Source organism: Dermochelys coriacea, chromosome 4 (assembly GCF_009764565.3).
Source record: "Dermochelys coriacea isolate rDerCor1 chromosome 4, rDerCor1.pri.v4, whole genome shotgun sequence".
In the NCBI taxonomy this organism is placed as follows: domain Eukaryota; kingdom Metazoa; phylum Chordata; order Testudines; family Dermochelyidae; genus Dermochelys; species Dermochelys coriacea.
The window spans coordinates 6214471-6240237 of NC_050071.1; the positions used below are offsets into that span (position 1 = coordinate 6214471).

At 43.0% G+C, this 25767-nt stretch overlaps 1 protein-coding gene across 1 annotated transcript in view; it reads left to right on the forward strand.

Moving 5' to 3' along the window:
- ADGRL3 (adhesion G protein-coupled receptor L3) overlaps positions 1-25767 on the forward strand; it is a 682597-nt gene that overhangs the window by 557258 nt on the left and 99572 nt on the right. Inside the window, 4 exon segments of the mRNA XM_038399396.2 lie at positions 3732-3915; positions 5899-6021; positions 10666-10874; positions 11563-11739. Of these exon segments, the coding sequence (XP_038255324.1) occupies positions 3732-3915; positions 5899-6021; positions 10666-10874; positions 11563-11739 (693 nt within the window).

Sequence of the window (25767 nt, forward strand, 5' to 3'; positions counted from 1 at the left end):
GTGCTGGTAGGAATAAGACCTTTGTCTTCCCAAGACTGAGAGTGAGGGCAAAGAGCTGGGATGCTTCAGAAAAACCTATTGACAATGACCTGAAGGTCCTCTTGTCTGTGGGCCATCAAGGTGCAGTCATCTGCAAAAATTGCCTTGAAGAAAAGTCTCCCCAGTGTCTTGGTCTTTTCACTGAGTTTTCAAAGATCCAAGAGGAAGCCATCGAAAGGGGAGTGGATGTATATCCCCTGATCCAAGTCCCTTGTGACATAGCTGAGCACGAAGGCAAAGAATAAATTGAACAGCATTGGAGCAAAGTACACAGCCTTGCTTCACTCCATTCGAGATTTTGAACGTGTTAGAAGAGTCACCATTGGAGAGCACTTGCACTATCATGGAGTCATGGAACAAATGGATGATTTGTAAGAACCTTCTTGTTCAGCCCATGTTCTGCTCTAAACATTTTTCCTGGACCTGCCTTACAAGAATCATGTCTGTAGTACTACGACCTGATCTGAAACTGAACTGTGCTTCTGGCAGATTCTTCTCAGATATGTTTGCAATGAGTCTGTTCAGTAGAGTACGAGCTAATATTTTCCATGCGATACAGAGGAGAGCAAAGGTTCTGTAATTTGTGCAGTTAGCTTTGCTGCCTTTATTTTCAAACACTGATACGACAATAGCATCTTTAAAGTATTCTGGCATTTCTTCCTCCTCCCAAATGCTACTCAAGATGTCATGAAATACCTCAAGAAGGTCAGTGGCATTTTGGGATGTATAAGTAGGGACATTGCCAGCAGATCGAGGGATGTGATCGTTCCCCTCTATTTGACATTGGTGAGGCCTCATCTGGAGTACTGTGTTCAGTTTTGGGCCCCACACTACAAGAAGGATGTGGAAAAATTGGAAAACGTCTGGAGAAGTGCAACAAAACTGATTAGGGGACTGGAACACATGACTTATGAGGAGAGGCTGAGGGACCTGGGATTGTTTAGTCTGCGGAAGAGAAGAATGAGGGGGGATTTGATAGCTGGTTTCAGCTACCTGAAAGGGGGTTCCAAAGAGGATGGATCTAGACTGTTCTCAGTGGTAGCAGACGACAGAACGAGGAGTAATGGTCTCAAGTTGCAGTGGGGGAGGTTTAGGTTGGATATTAGGAAAAACTTTTTTACTGGGAAGCTGGTGAAACACTAGAATGGGTTACCTAGGGAGGTGGTGGAATCTCCTTCCTTCGAAGTTTTTAAGGTCAGGCTTGACAAGCCCTGTCTGGGATGATTTAGTTGGGGATTGGTCCTGCTTTGAGCAGGGGGTTGGACTAGATGACCTCCTGAGGTCCCTTCCAACCCTGATATTCTATGATTCTACTTTATACGGTTCTGCTGGAATACCATCTTTTCCAGTCGCTCTGCCAGAGTTCAGTTGTTTGATGGCTTTCTTAACTTCTTCAACTGATGGAGGGAGGTCAAGATCCCCTTTGGTGGGTTTCTCAGGTAACTGATCAAGGGCACGCCAATTGACCCTGGATGGCCTATTGAGTGGACTATTAAGTGTTCACCCCAACTCTGTATAATTCGTTCCTTATCTTTGATGAGGGCTGTGCCATCTGCCAACTTCAGGGGAGGTGTGACGGATTTAGATGATCCGTAGACTGCTTTGAGAGAGTCAAAGAACATCTTTGCATTGTTCGTATATGTGTAATGCTGAATTTCTGCGACTCCTATTGGTATTGTAAAAGCTGGGTGTAGGATAAAGGGGTTCTGTGAAAGGAAAATTCTGAAGTGTCAACCAGTCCTCTGCTGATGAAAGTGACTCCAGAATGCACTATGTACCTGCAGTGGTTATTAATATAATTGCATTATCTCATTAAAAGTGTCATTGGGATGTATCCTCATTCAAAACCCTCCTTAAAACTCTCCTTCGCCGTGAACACTACACAAAATGTGACAATAGTTAGGTAGCTGGTGTGTTGACAGCACAGCCTATCATGCTGACCAGCAGGGTCTCATTGTTTCCTTGTACTCCCCCTTCTCTGTGTATCCGTCTGTTGTCTCTTGTCTTACACTTATATTGTCAGCTCCTTGGGGCAGGGACTGTCTTTTTGTTCTGTTTGTAAGGCGCCCTGCACTTTGGGGTCCTGGGCCATGATATGATAAATAAATAATAATCATAAAAGCTGCTTGGTCCCCAGGACTGGAACGTCCTGAGGTCTTTGCTTTTCCCTGGGCTTTACTGCAAGATAATCGTGCGTGGAGCAATTCACCATAGCTTAGCACTGTCTATTTTTTTTGCACCAGTGCAAAATGGATGTGAAAGGCTATCATTTTGATCAGGTAGTATTTTATCCTACCCCAGCACAGGTGGGCATGACTGAAGAAGGGGCAGGGCAGTGGTGAATCCATCCTCTAATCCATGCGCCACATCCTTCTGATCATGTCATTTTAGTACCAGGGCTCTAGATCACTTCCTAAAAAACAGACCGTGCTATATCTCTTTGATAAGTCATGTTTTAAACCTAGGTGGGAAAAAAGAAAAGACCCAGCAGCTACTTTGAGTGGTGAGCTTCTTGGGGCTGCATTTTGCCAAAGTCACACAGGGTTGTCCTTGCAGCACAGAATAGCAGTAGATGTGGGTTTGATGCCAGGGCTTTCAGCGCATGGAAGAACATCAAAAAAGCCAACTTTATCTCAAAAAGCAAATTAGTTGCTGAGGCTGGTGCTAATTGGCAGTGGAGGTGTTTCATTATGAGGCAGGATTTTTTAGCAGCTAGTAACTAGTAACCATGAAAACACTAACCAGCAGAAGAAAACATTAGCTATTTTTTTTCTCCCCACAAGCAGTAAATTTTGCTAACCAGTGCACTGCTGATTCCCATTTAAAAACATGCTAACTACACGCACCTTGGGCTAGCCATGGTTAGGAACTGAGCTGTTCTTTTTAGTCAAGTGAAATCTTCTAGGGTCTGAGGACTGTAATTTACAAGCTACAAGAATTGCTCGGTTTAGTTTTCAGCCTAACGTGCATCCAGATTAATCCCTGGGAAGTTCACGATGGGAGTGCTCTGTTTCACTTTGCAACCTAGGGCACAATGTACGTGGCAGGAAGGATATAAGTTGTTACTATAGTGAAGACTGTTTACTGAGTGGAGAGATTTGAAATGTGATGCCCTATGTAAATCTCTGACAGCACCTGCTGCACCTTTGGATGCACGCACACCTGAGAATTATAGGTATCATGGCCCCACTGCTTAGCTGCCTTACCAGAGAGAGCAGCACAGTGGTGGTGATGGTGTGTTCTTCTAGAAACAGTAGCCCTGGTATGCATTAGAAACTGTTCATGTTGGCTAAGCAGTGCAGGTTTTGCACCTTATTGGGAATAGATCTTTTTGCTGTCCTAGGTCTAATTCTTAATTCTGGATTCAGTAGACACTGTAACTACCAGCATCCTGCTTCACAAAGATGTGTGGTTTCAAATGTAGTCTCCTTTGTGTGTGTGTGTGTGTGTGTGTGTGTTCAGAGAAAAAAAATTCTCACTTGCTCTGAATTCAGAGCTATTGATGAGAAGAACCTTTTTGCTGACGTTCCCTGGCCAAAGGGGAAATAATGGGCAGCTCTACTGTAGATTGTCCGCAGGGGTGAGGAGATGGGACAGTCCTCCGCTTACTGGGTAGGATGAATCTGTAGAGAGCTTGACAGCTCATGCAGACTCCCTGGAGCCCTTTCTCACTCTTCTTTTCTTCTTTGCAGGCCATGGTCGAGACAGTTAATAACCTCCTGCAGCCACAGGCTCTGAACGCATGGAGAGACCTGACCGCAAGCGACCAGCTGCGCGCAGCCACCATGTTGCTGGACACAGTGGAGGAAAGTGCCTTTGTGCTGGCCGATAACCTCCTGAAGTCGGACATTGTCAGGGAGAACACTGACAATATCCGTAAGTGACTGGAGCAACTGGAAACACCAAAGGTGGCCAGGGAGAGGAAAAGAAGTGGAAACGGGCTTGGAATCCTGGGTGAAGCCCTGGTCCCATTCACGCCAATGGGGGACCAGGATTTCACCCTCTAGTTCTAATATAGTACAGCTCACTTAGTCTGAATGAAATTCAACCTCTCTCCATATGTGTTACGTAGATGACTCTTCCTCTCTTGTTTGAGTGTCCCTCTGTCACCAACAACTGTGGAATAAAACATGGGGGTTGAATGATGGTGTTTGCTTCCCCTCGAGTGTGACTTTCCCAACCTTCCCTTCAGTAATGTGGATTCTTCCCTGTAGCTCTTTACTAATGGTAAAATCTAGGAGTTGCCGGCACTCAGCACTTTCTCAAGATTTGGCCCTATCAGATGGATCTAGCCATGAATAAATTAGTTGCATTTTTTGTGGGGTGTAATTGTATTGATGATCCATAGAAAAGGCTTCCCTTTTAGCCAGTAGGATTTAAAGATGTCAGTTTTGTAAGCAGTGGCAGAGCAATAGCTGGATGGACAGATTCGGCAGTGGAACCCATCGATAGTGAACTCTGGTGTAGCAGGGCTCCATTGATAGTGAACTTGAGAATAGCAAGACTCCAATGATAGTGATCTCTGGTATGGCAAGACTCCACTGATTGTGAACTCTGGTATAGCAAGACTCCATTGATAGTGAACTCTGGTATAGCAAGACTCCATTGATAGTGAACTCTGGTATAGCAGGGCTCCATTGATAGTGAACTCTGGTATAGCAGGGCTCCATTGATAGTAAACTCTTATGTAGTGATTTATAGTGAAACAAAATGAAAGTTGCCAGCTGATTCAGTGCACTGCCCTGGAGAAATTACATTTCAGCAGGTACAGAACCCCTCTTGTACAGCCAAAGCCTCAAGCCCTTCCCAAACAAAACTCCCTTTATTGTTATGAGTCATTATTTGCTAAGCTTCTGTGTTGGCTGCATAACATTAAAAGACAGTCCCTGGGATCTTAGAGATTTGGCTGACTAAGGTCTCAGTAAGAATTGCAGGTTTTGACTCCTAGTTGCTCTATTCTATGGGGGTAAAATACTTTATAAGCATACTTATATAAATATTATATTATAACTTATTATAAAATACTTTATAATACTTTTCGCTGAATCTACATGTGTGTGGTTAGGTGTATTATGATTATCTATTATTTGTGTTTCACTAGTGCCTACAGGCCGGGGCCCACTGTGATATATGTACAAACATATAACAAAGAGACAGACCCTGCCCTAAAGAGCATGGACTACATTTTTTCAAAAGAGCCTAAAGGAGTTAGGCACCCAACTCCCATTGCATTTCGGTGGAACTTGGACACTTACATTCCTCTCTTTTGGAAATCCCATAATCTACGTCTGTTATATCAGTGAGGGCACCAGCTTACAAGGCTATGATCCTTGATCTTACTTAATACAAATATATTCAATTGAATTCAAGTTTTTGTCTTTATTTAGCTGACGGTTGGTTTTAATTAAAAAACAAGCGAGATGGAAAGTGCCAGGCCTCCTGCAGTGCTCACGTAAAATGACAACAGCCTTTCTTTTCATTTCTTTGAATGCAGATGCTGAGTGTCGATAAAATCTACAGAAAGTACCAAGAACCAGTGGCAAACTACCAACACTTTCAGATTTTCATGTTAATTGTTGTCTTTTATATTCTTGGGTGCTTGTTTATATTAATTGGTGTCTTTGTCTACTACAGAGACTACATTTTATTTGCTATTTTAAAATTATGTTTAAACCTTCTTCAGGGCAAAAATAAGTAGAAGTCCAAAGCAGAGTCTAGCATGAAACACTGTACATGGATTCTAGTGTTTGCATTTTATTTGGAAAACAGTTTTCTAACTTAGCTGTATATAATTATTTTTAAATTGTGATTTTTTTCTCTGTGTTACAATTCAGTAGCTCACTTCTCTCTTGTTAACAGAACTGGAAGTTGCAAGGCTAAGCACCGATGGGAATTTGGAAGACCTGAAATTTCCACAGAACTTGGGCCACGGAAGCGCCATCCAGCTGTCGGCAAATACGTTGAAACAAAATGGTCGAAATGGTGGGTGCTGAATTATGAGTCCTTTCACATCTTTTGATTTGGGTCACCAATTGGTTACCTTTAAAAGTAGCCTGTAAAGGGTGAATGAATGAATAACTGTTATAAGCATGTTGCAGACATGAGCTGTAGAAGTTGTAGTAGTTATAAGAACATCTGCTGAAGGTATTATATATAGTTATAATATCAGTAGAAGGTGTTATTGATTATGATGATGATTGCAGTAGCACCTAGGAGCCCTTGTCATGGACCAGGACCCCATGGTGCTAGGCGCTGTACAAACCAGTTCAAAAAGACAGTCCCTGTTCCAAAGAACTTGTAGTGTAAGTAGAGCTACAGCAAACTCTTTGGCATAGCAAACTCTTTTTGTTCTGCATTTGTACAGTCCCTGGTCCATGACTAGCACTTTAGGCATTCTGATAATACAAATAAATCAACTATACTTGCAACAGTAAGAAGTAACCTATTCACCTGTTGGATTCTATAACAAGTGATTAACTGTTTATTACAATATCTATTAAGCATTTGTTAACTCTGTATAAACCCTTAATGAATGTGCCCTTGATATAAAGTGTGACCTTAACTTATTTCGCTGATATGCACATTTTTAAATCCCCCTTCTTTCCTGGCCCGTTCTTGTTAATAACCGAGAAAGGCAAATAGCCTACAAAGCCAGATGCAATTTTTCTGAGGGTACATTCACACAGCAAGCAGCAGCAAGTCTCAGACCCCAAGTCTACAAACTCCAGCTTATGAGGCTCATACTATAAGGCGCTAAAAATAACTGTGTAGACACTCAGCAAAGAGCTTGGGCGTTAAGCCCACCCCTTGCCCTAGCCTACAGACCGTGAGCTGGAACAGCTACAATGGCTATTTTTAGCACTGTGGCACTCGAGTCTGTAGATCAAGGCTCTGAGAGTCGCTGCTGTGGTCTGCTACCTGCCATACAGATGTTCCCTTAGTGGCCAGCCAGGCCTTACCAGATTATCAGAGACTCAACGCTACATCTACGTGTTTGAATTGCAAGCCGAGATCTAGTGATTCATTCTGCAGCCCTCAGATTTGTTTCCTCTGCTTAGAAGCAATGCAAGCAAATCCTGTGATGCAGCAGAAACAGGAGTGGCTCTTGCAGAAAACCGACCAGGCCAAGTCTAGTAGCACTGCACTTGTGTGGGTATATTGATAGTCAGTCGCTTGGGAGTTCTTTCATACGGTGCCTTGTAAATCTTGCTTTAGTGCAAATGGATTAATGTTGTAACAGTAACTACATTTTCTTCCTGACTCTGTGATGTCCTAATACCTTACAGATCTTTTCTGTTACTTTGACTGGAGCTTCTCTAATAGTTTTATTTATTTATTTTACTTTTGAGCATCTATAAACCTGTTGTGCACCAGGCATATTTAATATTAATTAACTGTCCCATGCTCTTGACTGCATGCTAAATCAGCTGATTGGAAATCTCTTTTACTGCCAAGTGTTTGTCAATCTTTGGAAGAGTCAAGGGTCTGTAAATGTGCACTGGTTTCGTAAATCATGCTGCAAATGGGCCAATGGGGAATGATGCTGAGACTCAGTGGTAGTTAGCATCTGTTGCCTATGGTGAGAAACTTACATAGGACAAAAGACTGATTTGAAAAACTGTTTTGAAGTACTGCACTGTACAAACATTTGAAAGATGGAGGGGAAAGGGGGGGAGGGAAGCCAGTAAACGATAACAGCACAAAAGGCCAACACACCAAAAAGAGATGATTAAAAGTTATGAATCTAAATCCTCAGTGTCTCTATCTCTAAAGCTTAAGAGCCTCTTGATATGCTATAAATTAAAGATGATGTTAGATGGGAACTGTCTTTAAGATGCCAAGTTGTTCATTTCTAGTTTAGTAATTTGAGCAGAAGCATTTGTTGATCTATCTGTATAGATCCATTGTAGCCCAAACCGTGAAGTGCCAGGCTCTGTTTGTACTATAGGGCTTGACAAATTTCTGTTTATGAGATCCATTAAAGTAAATACTTTGCTCATTTATTTTATTGTTCTGTAATGAGCATGTATTCTGTGGGGGTTGCTTTTAAACATTAGCCTGCATGTGTGTTTGTAAATGTTATAGTACTTTGATCATTGCAAAATAAGCTAAATATAAGCAGTAGGATAATATAAAGCTAGGTAACCGAGGTTAAACTATTAAGAATCCTGAAGACTCTGAGCCTTGGTCTTGCAGAGATCAGTGGGAGTTTTGCCACATCGGTGGCATCTAGATTATCTCCGAAATTGTAGGATTAAAAGAGAATATTTAATTGGGTGAAATCCTGGGCCTATTGAAGTCAATGGCCTAACTTGAATGGACTTCAGCAGGGCTAGTATTACCATGTGTGGGTGGATTTTAGAACTCTGTAGGGAAAGAATAACTCTTTATAAAAGCTTTGGAAGACAGAGGAGAAATCTGCATTACATGCTGCTAAGCCTGGTGACCAGAATAGACTTGCACTCAGAAGTTACAGCCCAGGACTGTGAGAACATTTTATATTCTTTCAGTAGACCAGATTTGCTCTTTAAACTACTTGGCAATTTTTTCCCCCAGCAGACAGGAGTAGCTCCAAAAAGGCAAAATGGCACGTGCTTTGCTGTTGCGAAGACAGTGATTACTGTTGAGAAGGGTAGTTGATACCACCAGCTGGTTTACCCTGTGGCAGATATATCAGAATTTTGTCTGCTATTGTTAGCTCCACTTTGGAAGTGGTAACAAAGGGATTCATCAAAGGGCTAGATTCTTATCTGGCGTCGATCGATATAGTTCTGTTGTTGTCAGTGGAACTGCCTCGGTTTACCCCAACTGAGTGATAACAAAGGGATTGAAAGTGGTAACAAAGGGATTCACCAAAGGGCTAGATCCTTATCTGGTGTTGATCAATATAGTTCGGTTGTTGTCAGCGGAACTGCCTCAGTTTACCCCAGCTGAGGATCTGGCCTAAAGCTATGAAATACATTTGGAAGCGGTAATATCTGTCTCTAATGTTTAGGCACTTCTGTTCACCCTGAAGTCTCTCCAGAGCACAGGACAGTGGAAAAATCACTAGACAATTAATATAGAAGGGGCATTTCAATTTTAGTAAAGTTTACTTTAGTTACAATAAATAATCTTCAAATAAGATCATCATATTGTATTGCCATTTCAGGGCTACCTATCTTCTCCTCTGGCATAATCAGGTGCAAATACCTCATTGTCATTACTGCATGGCCTAGAGGACAGATCACTGGATGGGGGCATAGGGTACCTGGATTTTATTCTTGGCTCTTCCCAAGCTTTAAAATGGGAATAATGATACTGACCTGCTTTGTGAAGTGCTTTGAGATCTACTGGTGAAAAATGCTGTATAAGTGCTGGGGAGTATTGCCCCACTGGGGAATTTTCCCTCAAGTCTTCAGTCAGACTTTTTTCCCTATGGCAATTGTCATCCTCATGTTATTAGGTCATTGTGATAGTTTGCCTTGAAATCACACAAGCTGGGAAATGTACCATCATAACTGCCCAATCCAGTAGTGGAGAGACTTTTTTTTTTTAATAATACTAATAATTATAAAGGAAAACTAACTCACTGCCTTCTTATGTTAAGATCTTTGCAATGATGGGGGGGAAAAGCAATAAAGAGTATTGCTTCAGTTAGGAACCAATTTGTTGGTAGTGTGGGTTTTAGGCAACATCTCTAGCAATGTTTCAGAGTAGCAGCTGTGTTAGTCTGTATTCGCAAAAAGAAAAGGAGTACTTGTGGCACCTTAGAGACTAACAAATTTATTTGAGCATAAGCTTTCGTGAGCTACAGCTCACTTCATCGGATGCATTTACTCTCTAGCAATGGAATTATATAGAAAGGGAGAAAATCTGGTTGAAAAATGTATTTAGTGATAACAAACATTTCACAATTTTTTCTATTGTTTCTTTTTTCTCTTTTGTTGCTGATTGTTTATGGATAATTTCTGACCCACTCCCGGCCCCCCTTCTCCCTCACCCCACAGTCTTGAACGGAAATAGTGTTAGGTTGTTCAAAAAGTTGCTCCCTGTGGCTTAGATTGTCACTTTACAGTGTGTCCCAAGGATGGGAGTGGCACTGCCCAAGGAGCAGAGCAGACAACAAAGGGTTGTTTGTAGACACCCAACTCCTCCCTGCTCCTTCTTGCTATGAGAGGAGTAAGCTACTTCACCTCTTTTCCATGGAGCAGGTTATTCCCGCCTGTGCCAGAAGCTGGAGTCCCTTCCAATTCCCCATCTCCCTTCACCTTCTTCTTGCCCACTTGCTCACAGAGAGAAGTATCGAATAAGCAGCTCCCCTCACCCTTGGACAACATGATGGGCCACATGGAGTTCTGGTATTTGCAGTGACAGTGGAAGTTGAGTTTTCTGCACCAGGCCTCAATGCTTTTAACTCCTGACTTTTTGTTGCATTCACAGAGCAAGCCAATGATACATTATCCCTTTAGCAACGCAGGTAGGACCGTTCCCAAAGTGCACACAGCTCTTTGTTTCGGCAGAGCAGACCAGAGGGAGGAAGTCATAGCTAACAGAACATTTTGCTTGGAAGGGACAGTTGTTATCTCTTTACACAACTTTTGGGCTGGACTGGTCTGATCTCTAACTCCTCTCTGCACTTCGTAGGTGAAATCAGGGTGGCTTTTGTGCTGTATAACAACCTGGGTCACTATCTCTCCACGGAGAACGCCAGCATGAAGTTGGGAACAGAGGCCATGTCAACCAATCACTCTGTCATAGTCAACTCCCCCGTCATTACAGCAGCAATAAACAAAGAGTTCAGCAATAAGGTTTATCTAGCTGATCCTGTGGTGTTTACAGTCAAGCACATCAAGGTACTGGAGCGCGGGGGCATCTGGAAACCACACATTTAAAGAGATTTTAATTTTATTTCTAAAGCTAACACAGAAAAAGTTCTCAAGTTTGGTCACCTCAAGCACTCAGTTGCCTTGGATTAAATTATGAGTTATGTGTTTTTTACTTTGTATCTAATGTTTTATAGATAATGTCTCTTTTACATTGTCCTAATCAGGGTCTCTATTATGTAGAAGCCCCATCATTCAATTGCTAATGCATGTCATTCCATAATTAAAAGTTACCAATATATTAAAATAATCCAAAATATTATTTTATCATGGTGGGAATATTAGAGGGAACAGGATTTCAGTTAAAGAGGACAGTTAGCCGTCCATTAGCCAAGTACTGTAATTGCAAAAGTTGATTGCTTAAAGCAATTAATTTCTCTGCTCTGCAATGCAAATGAAGCAATCTGGTTCTGAAGAGTTGAATTTAGTCTGTGGTTGAAATTAATCAAGAACAAAGATATAAGTTGGCAGTAACAAAGAGAGCAGCAACAATCTATCTTTCTCTGGCATGTGCAATACTTGACATATAAACCGTTGCTGATTGTTTATATGAAATTAAAGGGTAAGAGTTACAGAGTGACTCTGGGGAAAGAGAGTGCATTTAGAAATCTCAGAAGCCATTAGAATTTTTATTGCATTTATTCATTTCTTTCTGCAGCAGTCAGAAGAAATTTTCAACCCTAACTGTTCATTCTGGAACTATTCAAAACACACGATGACAGGGTATTGGTCGAAACAAGGGTGTCGGCTTCTGACCACAAACAAGACACACACCACATGTTCCTGTAATCACCTCACCAACTTTGCAGTCTTGATGGCACATGTGGAAGTCAAGGTAGGCACTGCTAATCCCTGGGCTGCATGATTAATAAAATATTGCTTTGTTGCTGGGAAGAGATAAACATTCGGTGAGGTTGCTGTCTGAAGGCGATTCCAATCATAGAACACGTAACTCTGCCCCAAGTTGTTTGTGTGTCACTCCTATTAACTTCAGCGGGAGCTGAGCACAAGTATCCCATGGCTGTGGCTGGCCCATAGTGTGACCATCTGCCAAATGAGATGAAGAACAGGGAGCGGTGAACTTCAGAAGGCTGGCTGTGGATGCTGCATCCAAACCCATGATGACAGAGAGCTCGATGCTGCATCTTTGCTCATGTGGGGTCTGACTGTGCTCTGGAGGCCCAGCTTGGCAGTGTGGCTGGTGGGGAGTAGCAGCAGGGATCTGCCTTGCTGGGGCTTCCTGCCTCCTAGAGATCCCTGTGGTGCTGACAGAGCTCTTTTGGGGGTGTGGCTTACTGCCCCCTATGCAGCCAGTCAGCACCTCTGGCCAGTGCATGGAGGCAGAACGATGCCTCTCTCCCTTCCCCAGTGGCAGCCTGGGTGCTCCCGTAAGTCACTGCTTGGAATTCTGCCTGACTCTGTTTCAGGCTGTGCAAGGATGGAGAAGTTCCTTACACCTTCCTTGCCACGTGGCACACTCCTGTTATGGCCAAGTGGTCCTTGGTTAGCCCCATTGACTTCAGTGGCATCACTTGCTTTGAGCCGGATGGCGTAACCCTTACTCGCTCCAAAAGGACTTTTACTCACGTGAATCATCCCGTGGGTGATGGTAGAACTACCTGTGTCAGTAACTGCTTCTCAGTGTGCTCAGGGCTGGTAAGGTGGAGACGTCCATTTAGGTTTGATGCACACACAGGTGAAAGGTTGAGTTGGTTCTTATATGATCTGAACAGGTTTGCCCATCTGTACTGGAGATGGATACTCTGGAGAGAAGGACTAGGTGTGCTATTTAAAAGCATACATTCTGCAAGCTGTAGGCCGGCCAATGATGCATTTAGTAGGTCTTTATTAAACAATTCAGCTTCATTTTCAAGTCTGCTACAGTGTATGTGCAGTAGCTACTTGTCACAACAGGTTTATTGAGCCACCAGCCCATAGTGATAATGTTACGATCGAATAGCACTGGTTCCTCTGACACTAAATACTGTCCAAGTGACTAATGGATCCGGTATGTTGCCAATGTAATGTAGGAATCATAATGACCGCATTGACATTGTATTGGGTCTGAAGGAGTTTGTCACATCAAGCAATGACACTGGACGTTGTTCTTTTTTTCCCCCCCAATGGTGGTATCTTTTATGTTAACTACTCATTGCAATGGTATTTTGTATTGAGCATATTAGGCCCTGTTTCTGCAATTAGATGTAGAGGGAGTCCCATCAGCTTCACTGGAGCTCTGTATGGATGCAGGGTTCTGTCCACACAGGTCCAATTGCAGGGCTAGGGCTCTGTTTTGCATACAGCATCTTCCATACAAACTCATTCAAGAGAGTCCGATAGAACAGTTCAGAGCTGCTGCTGTAACCATGGAGATGTAACCGCAAATGCTCTTATGGTATCCGAGGAACTTCGGAATATTTTTCCAACATTGCTCCTTTGTCTGCTCTCGTTTTTATGATTTTTTCTAAAGAGAATTTACAAGCACTGACTTCAAATATGCATTAAGGCTCTCTTATGAATGACAAAAGCCATGCAAAATTGAAACAAGGGACCTGCAGCTCTTTTAACCCTCATGAAGCACACTTGTTGTGACAATGTGCAACTGGGTAGAACTGGATAAGTTGAGGATAAAGGGGGAGAGTTTGCTGCCAGTTACATGGATAAAGTTCCCATTGGCTTCCATGGGACTTGCTGCCATGCAATGAAGAGCAGAATTTGACTTTACATGACTTCAGTGACTGCCTGGGATTGGCCTGCTAAAGACAAATCGAAGGTCTGTTTTTAGCCTGAAGAATGGGAATATTCAATGCAAATGTTTTACAGAAGAACACAGTTCTGCTGATCAAGTTTAGTTTTTTGTAGACAGTCTGGACATGTTTGGATTTACCAAAAGAATGTGTGTTTGTCTGGTTGTCACCTGTCCGGAGACGATAAATATGCCATGTCCATAGAGGTGAGAGGTCATGTCTGGGAAATGTGGATAACTTGGATGGGGATCTGGACAGCAGTTTGGAACAAAATGAGGAGGTTTGAGGGGGAAAAGCATTTTAGACTTTTTCTGCCCCTTGACATGGTGTTTCTAAGTGCAGAGTCCAGCCCTATTCCTGATAAAGATGTCAGTGAAGCTCTACTCTTTGGTTATTGTATGGTACATATCTGACACCAAATAAGTCAGCTAACAAAGGGATGGGTTCGGAGGACTTTGTTCAGTTTTTACTTGGGCAGCTCTCCCTGAATAACTGTAAGGGTGAAAGAAAAATAGAGAAAGGCCCTCAGGAGCTGGCAAAGTATACCAGGCATAGAAGGAAAATGAATCCTACTTGAGTTTCATTGAGGAAGAAGGATACCTCGGTGATTAAGGCACTAGTATGGGACCATGAGACCGGAGTTCAGGTCCTTGCTCTGCACAGACTTCTCATGTGGCCAAGGGCAAATCCCTTCCCCACTCTGTCTCTCCATTCCTCATCTATAACATGGGGATCATTACGTCACAGGGGTGTTGTGAGGGTAAATACATTAAAGATGCTAAGGGGCTCAGATACCCCAATAATGGGGCCATATAAGTATAATGGAGCCTTAGATAATAATATCTTAATATCTTATGTAGAGCTTTTCTTCATAGATCTCAAACTGCTCTACAAATGAGGTCTGAAGCATTATCCACATGTTGCAGACTGGGAAACTGAAGCACAGAGAGTGGAAGTGATTTGCCCAAACTCACCCAGCAAGTCAGTGGCCAAGTTGGGAATAGAATCCAGATCTCCTGAGTTCCAGTCCGGTGCCTTATCCACTAGGCAGCACTGATTCACGTCATGTTAGTCTCTCTTGTATGTTAACTAGTCTGTTTTCATGGCTGTAGAGTCTTGTTCATTTTTTATTTGGCTACTGCCAAAACACCGCTGCTGCTATGGTAAAGTCAGCTCTGTTTTGTTGACTCTAACCTAGAAGGGCAGCTTGCTGGCCTCTCTCTGCGTCATAGATCATTGCAGTCTAAGTTTAGCCTGCAGTGTGAAGGGGAATTGGTCTGATGGCTTCACGTGATTCCAGAGAAGCAAGCCCAATGTATTAAATAGGATTCAGGATAAAATACAAGGGAGCGTTTGGTGCAGAATGATTTTGTGGGAAATGCATAACTTTTCAGAGCATGTGAATCAGAGGGGAATGCCAGATTCCGTCTGGCTACCCTGTGCCTTTAAGGCACCGCCGCTAGCAAGGGAGCGGTACAGAGAAGCATTGCCTAGGGGCAGCAGAATGTTCACAGGCAGTGCGCACTCTGCTGCTAGTACCCTTGTATGCAGCTTACTCCCCATACTCTGACCCAGAACGCTGGGGAGAGATGTGACTCCCCTTCCCCACTGCATGCGCTCAGGGTAATAGGAAGAGTGAGATCCCAGATCTCCTGGAAGCACAGAGATTCAGCCTGGTCCTTATGGAGGAATGCTAGGGTTGGCAGGTGTTATGTTCCTGGCATACACACAGAAAAGTTAGATTAAAAATAAAATGCACTTGCTGGAAGGTTGCAGTGTAACACTGCTTCATTTCTTAGAATTTAGAATGTTAACACACAAGAACCCTAAACCAGAGAGAGACAATGCAGGCTCCTCCCTAAAAACCAAAAGAGACACGTCACTCCACCTTACTCTAGGCTGGCTCCTCTGATTCTACACTTCCCTGGAGAGCCTTCTACCCGGCAAGCAGGACCAGGAAACTCCTTAGGATTTGAATTAGCATCTTATAATTTTTACAGTTTTCAATATACCATCAACAACTCCTTATATCCTCACCTGGCTACCTGAAATATCCTACCTAATGATAGAGAATACAACATATAATGGGGAACAGACACCTGAGCCCATCTTCTTAGTTTAAAGTTGACAGAACTACGATTTGACAAATGTCACTTCTGGCCATGAATTAGCTCCCTCCTTAGATGGTAATGCTGTGTGTTCCTCTAAATGAGAATTCTGCAGACATTCCATGAGTTATGGGCTGTGCTTTAATTATTAGCATACTGGGTGGGGGAGAGGTAGGGCCTCTGATTTATTCAGCAAATGATAGATAGCCTTCTGCTTCTCTACTCAGTAATAGCTATATGTCTGTGTCTTAAGGAAAAGCAAATATCAATGGCTGACCATTAGAGCTGTGATTTATCTGTGTGTCTTAAGACTGGGAGTTGATGGGATCAATTCCAGGCTTAACAAGACTCTACTCAATTAAGAAGAAAGATTTTTTTAAAAGATGCTATCTGCCTATTAGAGTTAGTTGATCCTGGAGCTGGCTTATTCATCAAATTCAATGGGCTCCCTGCCAAGTTTACATGACTTTCCAAGATCCTGGGACTCTGGGAACAGTAGAGTCTCCCCAGATTCCCCCTCAATTTAAAAGGCATTGAGTTGGGTGCCCTTTCTCCCATACATAATACTGAGGAATAACCCTGTGCTAGGCCATCTCTTCCAGGCCTCTGGAACATAATACATGGAGTAAGGATAATCACACAAGCTGACTTCATTCCCAGCAGGATATCCTTTGACAGGCATGTCAGGCAGTCCCCCACGGCAAATGCACTTACAAGTCATGATGTGAATGGAAATTCACAGGCTATTCCAGAGATGCATGCTGTAATTCAAAGAAAACCCATGTCACATAGGAGTTGGAAATATTGTGGTGTCTCTGCACGGAAGTACAAAATAATGATGTGCTAGTTATGAATTATCATTTATATGGTAGTATCACTGAGAGATCAGGGCCCCATTGTGCTTGGTGCTGTACAAACACAATAAATGACAGGCCCAGCGTCAAAGAGTGTACAGTCTAAAGTTACAAGACAGGCCCATGTTGGGAGGGGAGACAGAGACACTCAGCACATTAGTGGCAGAACAGGAATAGAGCTCAAGTCTCTTGTGTTCCAATCCAGCACCCTATCTGCAGACCACATTGCCTGCTGTTATTCAGACCTCTTCCACTGATTCATAATATCTTTGTCAGGTATAAAAATGATGTTTGCCATCCCTGGTTATCTAACTATTGTACTCTCCATCTACATAACACAGTGTGCAGTCTACCTTATGGAGTCAGAATATTTCCTGTCTTTCAGAGAATGTATCATTGAAACTTAAAATGTTCCTTTCTCGTTTAGATGCCTTCAGACTTTCAAATAAATGAAACACCTTTCCATCAGATTACAAATAACTTCAGATAGTTTTATACAACCCTTAGATGCAATAAGACTACATTAGTTCTTATGCCCTGGAAGAAAGCACATGGTTAAAGGACATAACCCATTCTACCTGTGTAACAGCTACAGAATTATCCTTCAAAATTTACAAGCTGATTTTCATAAAAGCAAGCACTTTGCATCATAATAACCATAGCAGATGCACCTTAACATACCATAGGAAAAACAGGCAAACAGAAAACTAGTTCAGTGCTAGTGGGAAAAATCCATTTAAAAAGACCCAACTGTTTGAGTAAGAGTACCTTAAGGTAGACAAATATTGCCGAGCAATGTCTACTGTGCACTACAAATTGCTATTCCAAAAAGATGCTTTAAGTACAGCAATTAATCTGAAGCTTTGAAATGTTATACTATGCTACACATAAATTACATCATCATCATCAATTATTTTGGAAGTCAAGGAACAAGGAGAGTTGAGGAGAGTAAAGAACAAACATTTATAAAGTCTAAGTGGAACATATGGGTGTATTGCCTAGAACCACTCTCTGAATTTCAGATCTAAAGAACAGGATAAACTCATCCGTCAGTTAGACATACATTAACATGGGTGGGGTTGAATGACAGTATCAAAAGCAGAATTAGGCCCAGGGTCGAGAACATATTAAAATATCCGAGCTAAATTCTAAAGGTACTGTATTGTACATTGAGTAGGGCAAAGGGATTTTGCACCTGCTAAAGGGTTAAGTCTCTGCAGAGAGTTTATTATGCTGACTTATTCAAAAATGTGTTAAACAAGGAGTGTTTCAGTTAAGCAAAAAGTTATTAAATCAGCTTGTCTTCACTGGGTTTTTTAAATAAAAAATAAAAGACTATTTTAGCGTGTGTCAAGAACAGGAACCAGGGAACTTAATGGAATCAGCAAATTAAGAGATGTAAGAGACATATTCAGTAATCCATTACATCCCTTTGCCAGTGAAGAATTGTCATTTACAGAGTATTGTGGGGTGATTTGTCTAGCTTCCCTTGGGAAAATTACCCAACCCTTATTGTTAAGAAAATACAGCCTACTCTCCTGACTAAATTTTCATGGAAGCACAGAAATTGTGGCTGGAAAAACTGAAATTGTCATGTAATCTATCCCTACAGTGTCAAGACATAATTATATGCAATAGCATATCCTTGAGACCTTTGTCTAGGTGAGCATTAAATCATTCCAGATATAGTCCTTATAACAGTTCTCATGGGTACCCGATGTTCAGTCGGAAAGATCATACAGTTTCCAGATATTCAGCCAAATGTTTTCTTTGTTCCTATTATTCCTACTTCTGTCTGATTGGACTGCTCTAAATATCTCCTCTTTCTTCCTCCTGGGTGTTTGCACCATTTAGACCCCATATCCCCACACATAGTCACCTTTAGGTGTCCAACTGGACACACTTTGTGCCTGATTTCAGAGGCTCTGAATCTTACTCCTTCCCATGCTGCCAGATAATGTCTAGAGTATGAACAAGGCTCCACCATCCCAGTCTATCCTGGGCCACTATTTGCATGCCCTCTACATTGTTAAGAGCCATAAGCTATTGGGTGCTTTTAAAAAAAAGATCTGCTCTAGGAATTGTTTGGGGAAAGTTCTCTGGCCTGTGTTCTACAGGAGAGTATCAAAGATGATTACAAAGGCTCCCTTTCTGGCCTTGCAATCTATGAATTAGTTGTCCTTCTCTGAGTAGTGTTCAATGGAAGGATTCGTTCAGTTGGCCCCCTTGTATGTCCCTTCAGCTGCCCAATAATACAACTGCCATGGCAGATGCTCTGGCTTCATTCTTAGCACACCTCCCAGATAGTTCCATCTTCTTTTCTGGATAACTTCAGATATAAGGGGGTGTTGAACTCTGACAAGTATCTGCACTTGTTATATATTCATTCAGTATAATACCTAGTATTGTCCCGGAGCAGTTGCTGTCACAGGCATTGAGATGTCATCTGTACCTTTGGTGGATTTCCAGTTTTCACATCCATATGCTAAGATGGAAATAATATTTGAGTTGAAGAGTCGTAGTTTGGTCCGCAAATTGTAGATGTCTGGTGACCAATTCCTGTGTAAGCTGATGAATATAGCTGCCAACTTGCCAGTTTGTGCCAATATTTCCTTCTGGACAGCCCCATTGGCTTGTGCATTACTGCCAGGTTATGTGAATTGACTCACTTCTTGTGTTGCTTTGCCTTCTAAAGTAATGCTTGAGTTGGGCACTGCCAGGCTTCTCATTAGATTTTTTTTTTTTCATGATTGATTATTAAGCCCATCTGTTTTGGAGTACTGGATAGTTTTTCGGTCTTCGCTTGAACTTTGGTTGAGCTGCCACTTAGAAAAGCTATGTCATCAGCAAAATCTAGATCTTATAGTCAGTGTATTGTTGTGAGCTATGCAATGGCTGTGTTGTATCCTTCTACACTTTGTCTCATAATGAAATCAATGGCAATGCCAAACAGTGGAGGTGAAGAGAACACATCATCACTGGACACAAGTGTCTGTATTGAACCATTCACTCAAGCCTGCATTTACTTTCACATGCTGCACCTTGATAGAAATGCACCTTGATGCTGTTAACTATTTTTGTTGGCGTACCACAATGCTTCAAGATATCCCAGAGTGAATTGCAATCGTGCTAAGCTCATACAATTCCAACTGAAGTAAAAGCAGATCTGCAAAGGGCTCGTTCTTATGTTGGGCACCCAAAAATAGAGACAGCATCCTAAAATCAGTAGCCATTTTAGAAGATGTTGACCACTTTTAATCTTTCCTTATAAATCAGTCTCTCCAGCTTGCGTGTGGACTTCTTGTTTGCATACTCCATGTCTTCTGAATACTAGAGTGCCCCCAAAGAGCTAGAGGCAGTGTTCTGGCTGCACTCTTGCCTGTGCTCTAGAAACAGCTGTTGTTGCTTATTTATAATTGTAGGGTTATTTTTATTTATTCCAACTACAGCTGCACAAAGGCAAGCAAGGCCTCTTGTGTATCCCCAACCTGTGAAGTGTCCAATATTACAATGACTTTTCTGTGCTATTATATCACATTGCAAGCTCATATGTAATTACTTACTATGCACTCTCTCTCCCCTATGTACTTTTCAGCATAGCTATTTTGCATGTATGTCCCTGTCACTGCATCTCTGTTTCTGTGTAGTTTCTCCAGATTTCTTAGCTTGTATTTTTTTCCAGGGAGAGCTATTATTTCCTTCTATATTTCTAACCTCTCTGTCACTTTGTATTATTTATGTGCACTTTTCAATACTGGAAATATTAGTCCCAGAGTCCTCCTTGCACATGGATAGGCTCAGCAGAATTCAGCTTTTATATTTTATAATGATGATGGATAATATCAATGTTTATTTTACAAGTTTTTTCATTTTTTTATCTATTTACATTTTCCCACTTGCACAACACTATTGTTTTTAAGCATTTTTTTCTATTTGTATCCATATAAATGTCACAGTTTTGAGAAATTATGTCGGGAAGGAGGATGGTCAGACAATAATTATTTAATGACAGAAGACTCTGTGATTTAAAAAGTTAAAGCTTTATAGCCATTAAAACACAAATTGTCAACATCTCATGTCCACATCTACAACATAAATATTCATAACTCAAACTCTAATAAGTTCTCAAGCAGCACTTTTCATACTTTGCCTAACAATGGATTTTGATTATTATTGATGGAAATATTTCTTCATTGGTTTGGGTGTATGGTGAAATCAACGTTTACCAATGTTTAGTAATAAAAATCGAATCCTCCCAAGTCTAAGCATGGATGTAGATGTTAAATTAAACCAGTTCTGACAGCATTTTGTTTGCAGCTGCTTCCTCTACCCCAAACCCAATAGATTGTTTGCTCATTGCCCTTTTTTTCAGCCAGTTCTCTGTGGAGAAAGCCATGGGAAAGGGCCAGAGGGGTAGGAATGCTTTGCACTCCTGGGTTTTGTGAAGTCTTTCTTATTCCATGGAATTTAAATAGCACTAAGCTTCCCCCAATTCATTATCTTCACATTTCCAATCAATGCCTTCCTCATGGGGAGAACGAGGTTCAGGGTGACTTCCTCTCTCTAGAGTAGATTCTGTACTCTCTGTAACATGCAGTTCTGCTGTGTGTAATTGAGGAATCTCTTTGATCCGTGTGCCCAAGATTGGTTTCATCCTGTTCCCTCCACTGAATAAAGACACTAAACTAGGGAGATTGTTGTCCCTAAGAAGAATGGAGGCAGAACTTCTCAGTCATAACTTATTTTCACCTCTCAGAGTGGCAATAAGCTGTCCGTTATAGATACCATTTTACTAAGAGTTGGATTCATAGATTCCAAGGCCAGAGGGGACCATAGTGATTATCTAGCCTGACCTCCGGTGTAACACAGGCCAGAGAACTTCCCCAAAAGATGAATGTTTTGAAGAAAATCATAGGGCAGGATTCTCCCTTGGAACTCAGAAAGGTATACAGAACGGGCAAGCGGAGACAGTGCCAGGTGTCCTGCCATCTTGCATAGCTGCCCAAGGGCTGGGCCCAATAGCTGGCAGCAATGTGGCCAGAGCACAAGGGCTGTGGGAGGCTAGATCAGCTGCTGTAGCTAGTCTTTCCAAATAAAACAGAGATGGCGCTTGGCCGAAAGCTCTTTGTCCTGGGTAAGCAGAGCCACTCCACTGATGAAACAAAACCAGAATGAAGGAGCAAGAAAGATGCAATCACTGGGCCTGAATTACCTCTCACTCACACCTGTGTAGCACTCACCAGCATTTTACCCCAGCAAAGTGACACCTGTGTAAGTGAGACCAGAATCGGACCCCATAGCGTTCACCACACACTGTATCCATGGTAACCTGCAGTTCAGCTTCTCACTTAGTAACACAGAGGAAGGCGACAACTTTATATCCTCTTTACAGTTTGGTGTTTTGGCTGTTTATAATAAGGGACAGGACCGGCTGATTTCAGGGCAACTCCACACTAGCAAGGTCCCCTCCGTATCTTTCGTTACTGCTCCGACATTGACGGCAACTAACTGTAGAGCGCCAAAGAGCGCTTTTCATCCCGGTATCCTCACTAGCTGCCCAGTCTGGCAAGATGCTGACTGCCCTCAGCTTCCGTTGACTTCAGTGAACTGTGAACTAGACCTCCTAAGCTCCCATCCCAACAGCCAAACCGGGTGGTACAGATCCCATCGGCCCTCTCATCAGGAGGAGTTAGGGCCCTGGTTCAGCAAGGCACTAGATATGTGCCTACCTTTAAGCTCATGAGTAGACCTACTGAAGACGACCTTGCTGACCTGGACACTGGAAAATATCTCTGATATTTGTGGCCCCTACAGTGATCAAGATTACTGAGAGCCCTGGGTCCTTGAAATTAGTGATGCCAATGGGTTTGTAATTCTGCACCTCGACACATAGCAACCAAACTGCTTTGGTACGTACACCCTTGTCTTTCACAATGGCTGCTGCCAGTAACTCCGGGGTGACAAGTCCTTGCATCTTTTGGCAGGTTTTTAAAAATGACTGGGGAAAAGACAGATGTGTCTTGTAGAAGGTTGTGTGTCAGCTACAGCTGGAGGGATTGTGGGGAGGACTACGTTTTGGGGGCTAGAACTTGCTGAGTGACCTTCTATAAAGAGGAGTGAAGGTTTAAGTGTGTGTCATAAGGAGACACCAAACCACCTAGGAAGAAATGTCTCAGGGAAGTAGAGGCTGGATGAACCGGGTACCCTGAGGTACATCTCCCATTGTGTATAAGAATTTGGAGCCTGAAGCTGATTTCAAACTGCTGTAAATCAGAACATATCCCATGAAAGTCAGTGGCATTACACCATAGCTTCAGATCATAGTCCGCCTCCCACCCTGTCCCCAGTGCCACATGTACCTGGGGGAGCAGGTACAGAATAACCCGTGAGCTCCCTCTGAATGCAGGACTGGGGTCCTGCTCGGTTTCTTACTGGGTCGTGCAAGGGGGAGGAGAAAGGCTCCTTAATCCCTCCCCCAGCTACATGCCGGAGTAGCCACATTTTGGGGAGTTGATCCTTAGGGTTCAGCATAAACTTGCAGTTTTGTACATTCACAAGATTTCCCCACTTTCCTTATAAAATGTTGTTTGGTTCGGTAGATCACGTCCCTGGCTTCTCATCATTTTCTCTGGCTCTTCGATTCAATATTAGTGTATCATAGACTCAGAAATGTTAAGGCCAGAAGGGGCCACCATGATCATCTAATCTGACCTCTTGTACTTTGCAGGCCACAGAACTCACCCACCCACTCCTGTAATAGGCCCCTGCCTCTGGCTGAGTTAGTGAAGTCCACAAATCTTGATTTAAAGCAACCTGTGATCTCACCCCATCTGTGTAACATACCGTAGTGAGGAAATGCAACGTGGACATAAGTACGATGAGCTCCTCGATAACACACTATGGTTGATAATAGTTTTAAAAGGAGTAACAGGATTCCAGTCCAATCTGGGCAGCTACACATCTCAAGAGCAGGTGTAAACTATACACCACTGCCAGCTTAAATCTGGCCCACTTGGAACCATGCTGCTGCCTCCAAGCCAGCTCCCACTGGTCGCACAACAGCCATATTCCAGCAAGCCAATGACATTTCTTTAGTTACCATTGATCATTCCTCCACCCACAAGCATGTTACGGTCTCCCTTCCTAAAGGCAAAGAATAGCTGAACAAAAGCACCCCCCGCAGCCAGCAGCTATGTTTCACACCATTTACCTCTACTGAGCTTTTTAACAGGTAAAGAGAAAGGACCCTTCCTTAAGGGACAAGCCATTCTATCATAAACTGACATTCACTAGAGTTGGTTTTTATAACTCTGCTCTGGAGCCCAGGCAGTGCACTGCTGAACCGTCATTCATCTCTAACACATTTCACAGCCTGAGCAATTTCTGGGCTGCCTACTCACCCTGCTGTGGACTTGGCAGCCATATCTGTGACACACACACACACACAACAGTTTTCAAAGCAGCAATCTGTTTCAGCCAGTCTACTTCCCACCGATGCAACTCGGGAGCCCATCCAAAAGCTGTGGGAGTCAAGGGAAGTCTTTGCGTGGACGAGGATCTGGCCCCGAACGCCACCCTAGATATAAAACTTGTGCACAAATACAAAAGTTGTTGGGTTTATTGGTTTGTTCTTGAATTTCATCAAGCACTTTGTTTCTGTAAAAATAACCTTTTTTAGAGGTTTGGAAACCCAGAAAAGAACAGCTACCAGATTTTGAGCAGTATGGTGACAGAGCACTGAAAGCCAGCCACTGACCCGCATGCTGGTCACTTAGGATATGTCTGCACTGCATTGTAAACCCAGGGTTGAACACAGGCCTCAAGCCTAATCCCGCCCCATCCACCAACACCTAAATTGTTCTAACCCAGGGCTTGTACCCACAGTCCCAGGACCACCCAGGAGTGGAGGGTCCAAGCCCGAGTCAATCTGGGACCCAGGGTTCAGTCCTGTTGCTTTTCAGTGTAGATGCAGACCCACTGGACTCGTGCTCTGGAGTCTGCCAAAAGTATCCCAGGGGCCAACTTTCTTTGTCCTCTGGATGGTCGAATTTTTCCACATTGCACCACAAGCACAGGGCTAGCGCAACCCCATTTTGGGAGGGTGGTAGGAAGTCTGGTTGGACTCCAGCCTGCAAAATGCAGTTTAGATGCTGGAGTCCCAGTTTGGGACCTGGGGTGCAACAATTCCTAACTTGGGTTAGAGATGAGTGTAGATGCTCAATCTCTAGGTTGACAAACTCGACTCGAGTTCTATCACCTTGGTCTTACACTGCAGCGGAATCGTAGTTAGGCATTAACTAGCTCCCTCACAGAATCCCAGAGAATGTCGTTCAGAAGCTCAGGAAGGATGTGCAAAGGGAAGGAGAGAGGGCTAGCGGAGCTCAGGGGCAGCCAGCTCTCTGGCTGGTGAGATAGCTTCCTTTTCCTCTCCTTCTCCCTGAAGGAAGTGCTAAGGACTGAAAGGACACTGCCAGGTGGAGGTGCTGCACGGGGATTGTGAGTGGCGGTTTAGCGGAGATCACATCAATAAAACTCACAGAGGTGTTGACAATCAAGAGACATCCAAGACTGTTTTGGAGGAGCCCAAGGGTGGCTGCCCTGTTACAGGCTCTATGTGTGATATTTTATGCAAATTATGTAAATGAGTGAATGTACGTTTTTTTAAAATAATTTATATATAACCATAAACTTCAGCATAATAAATGTGCAGGTTTAGTACTCTTGAAAGGCCAGCTTAACAACCCTGGTCAGTGAAGTCCTGGTTTAAAACCTGGACAAGCTTCCCGCATACACTGCCTTACCACCAGGCGTGAACTTTGGCTGGAGACTTTGGGGATGTTCTCTCTAGGGGTAACAGTCTCTATGGCTCGTGCAGTTTTTGGCCTCTCTGCTGAGGTCTGACCGTCAGTGAAAAGTGTGATGCTGAGTTTGTGCTGTGGGAGCTGGAACTAACACCCACAAACTCATTCCCACATAGGGGCCATCAGGCCTCTGTTCGGCAAGAGCTTGTAGTGGCCTACAAGTGAAAGGCTCTGTAGCAATGTACTGAGGCAATCCAGGCCCCCAGGAAATGCCAGTGTCACGCCTTTGAGAATGAGACTTGCTGCCTGGAAAGAATATGTTTATCAAATCAGGTTTCAGAGTAGTAGCCGTG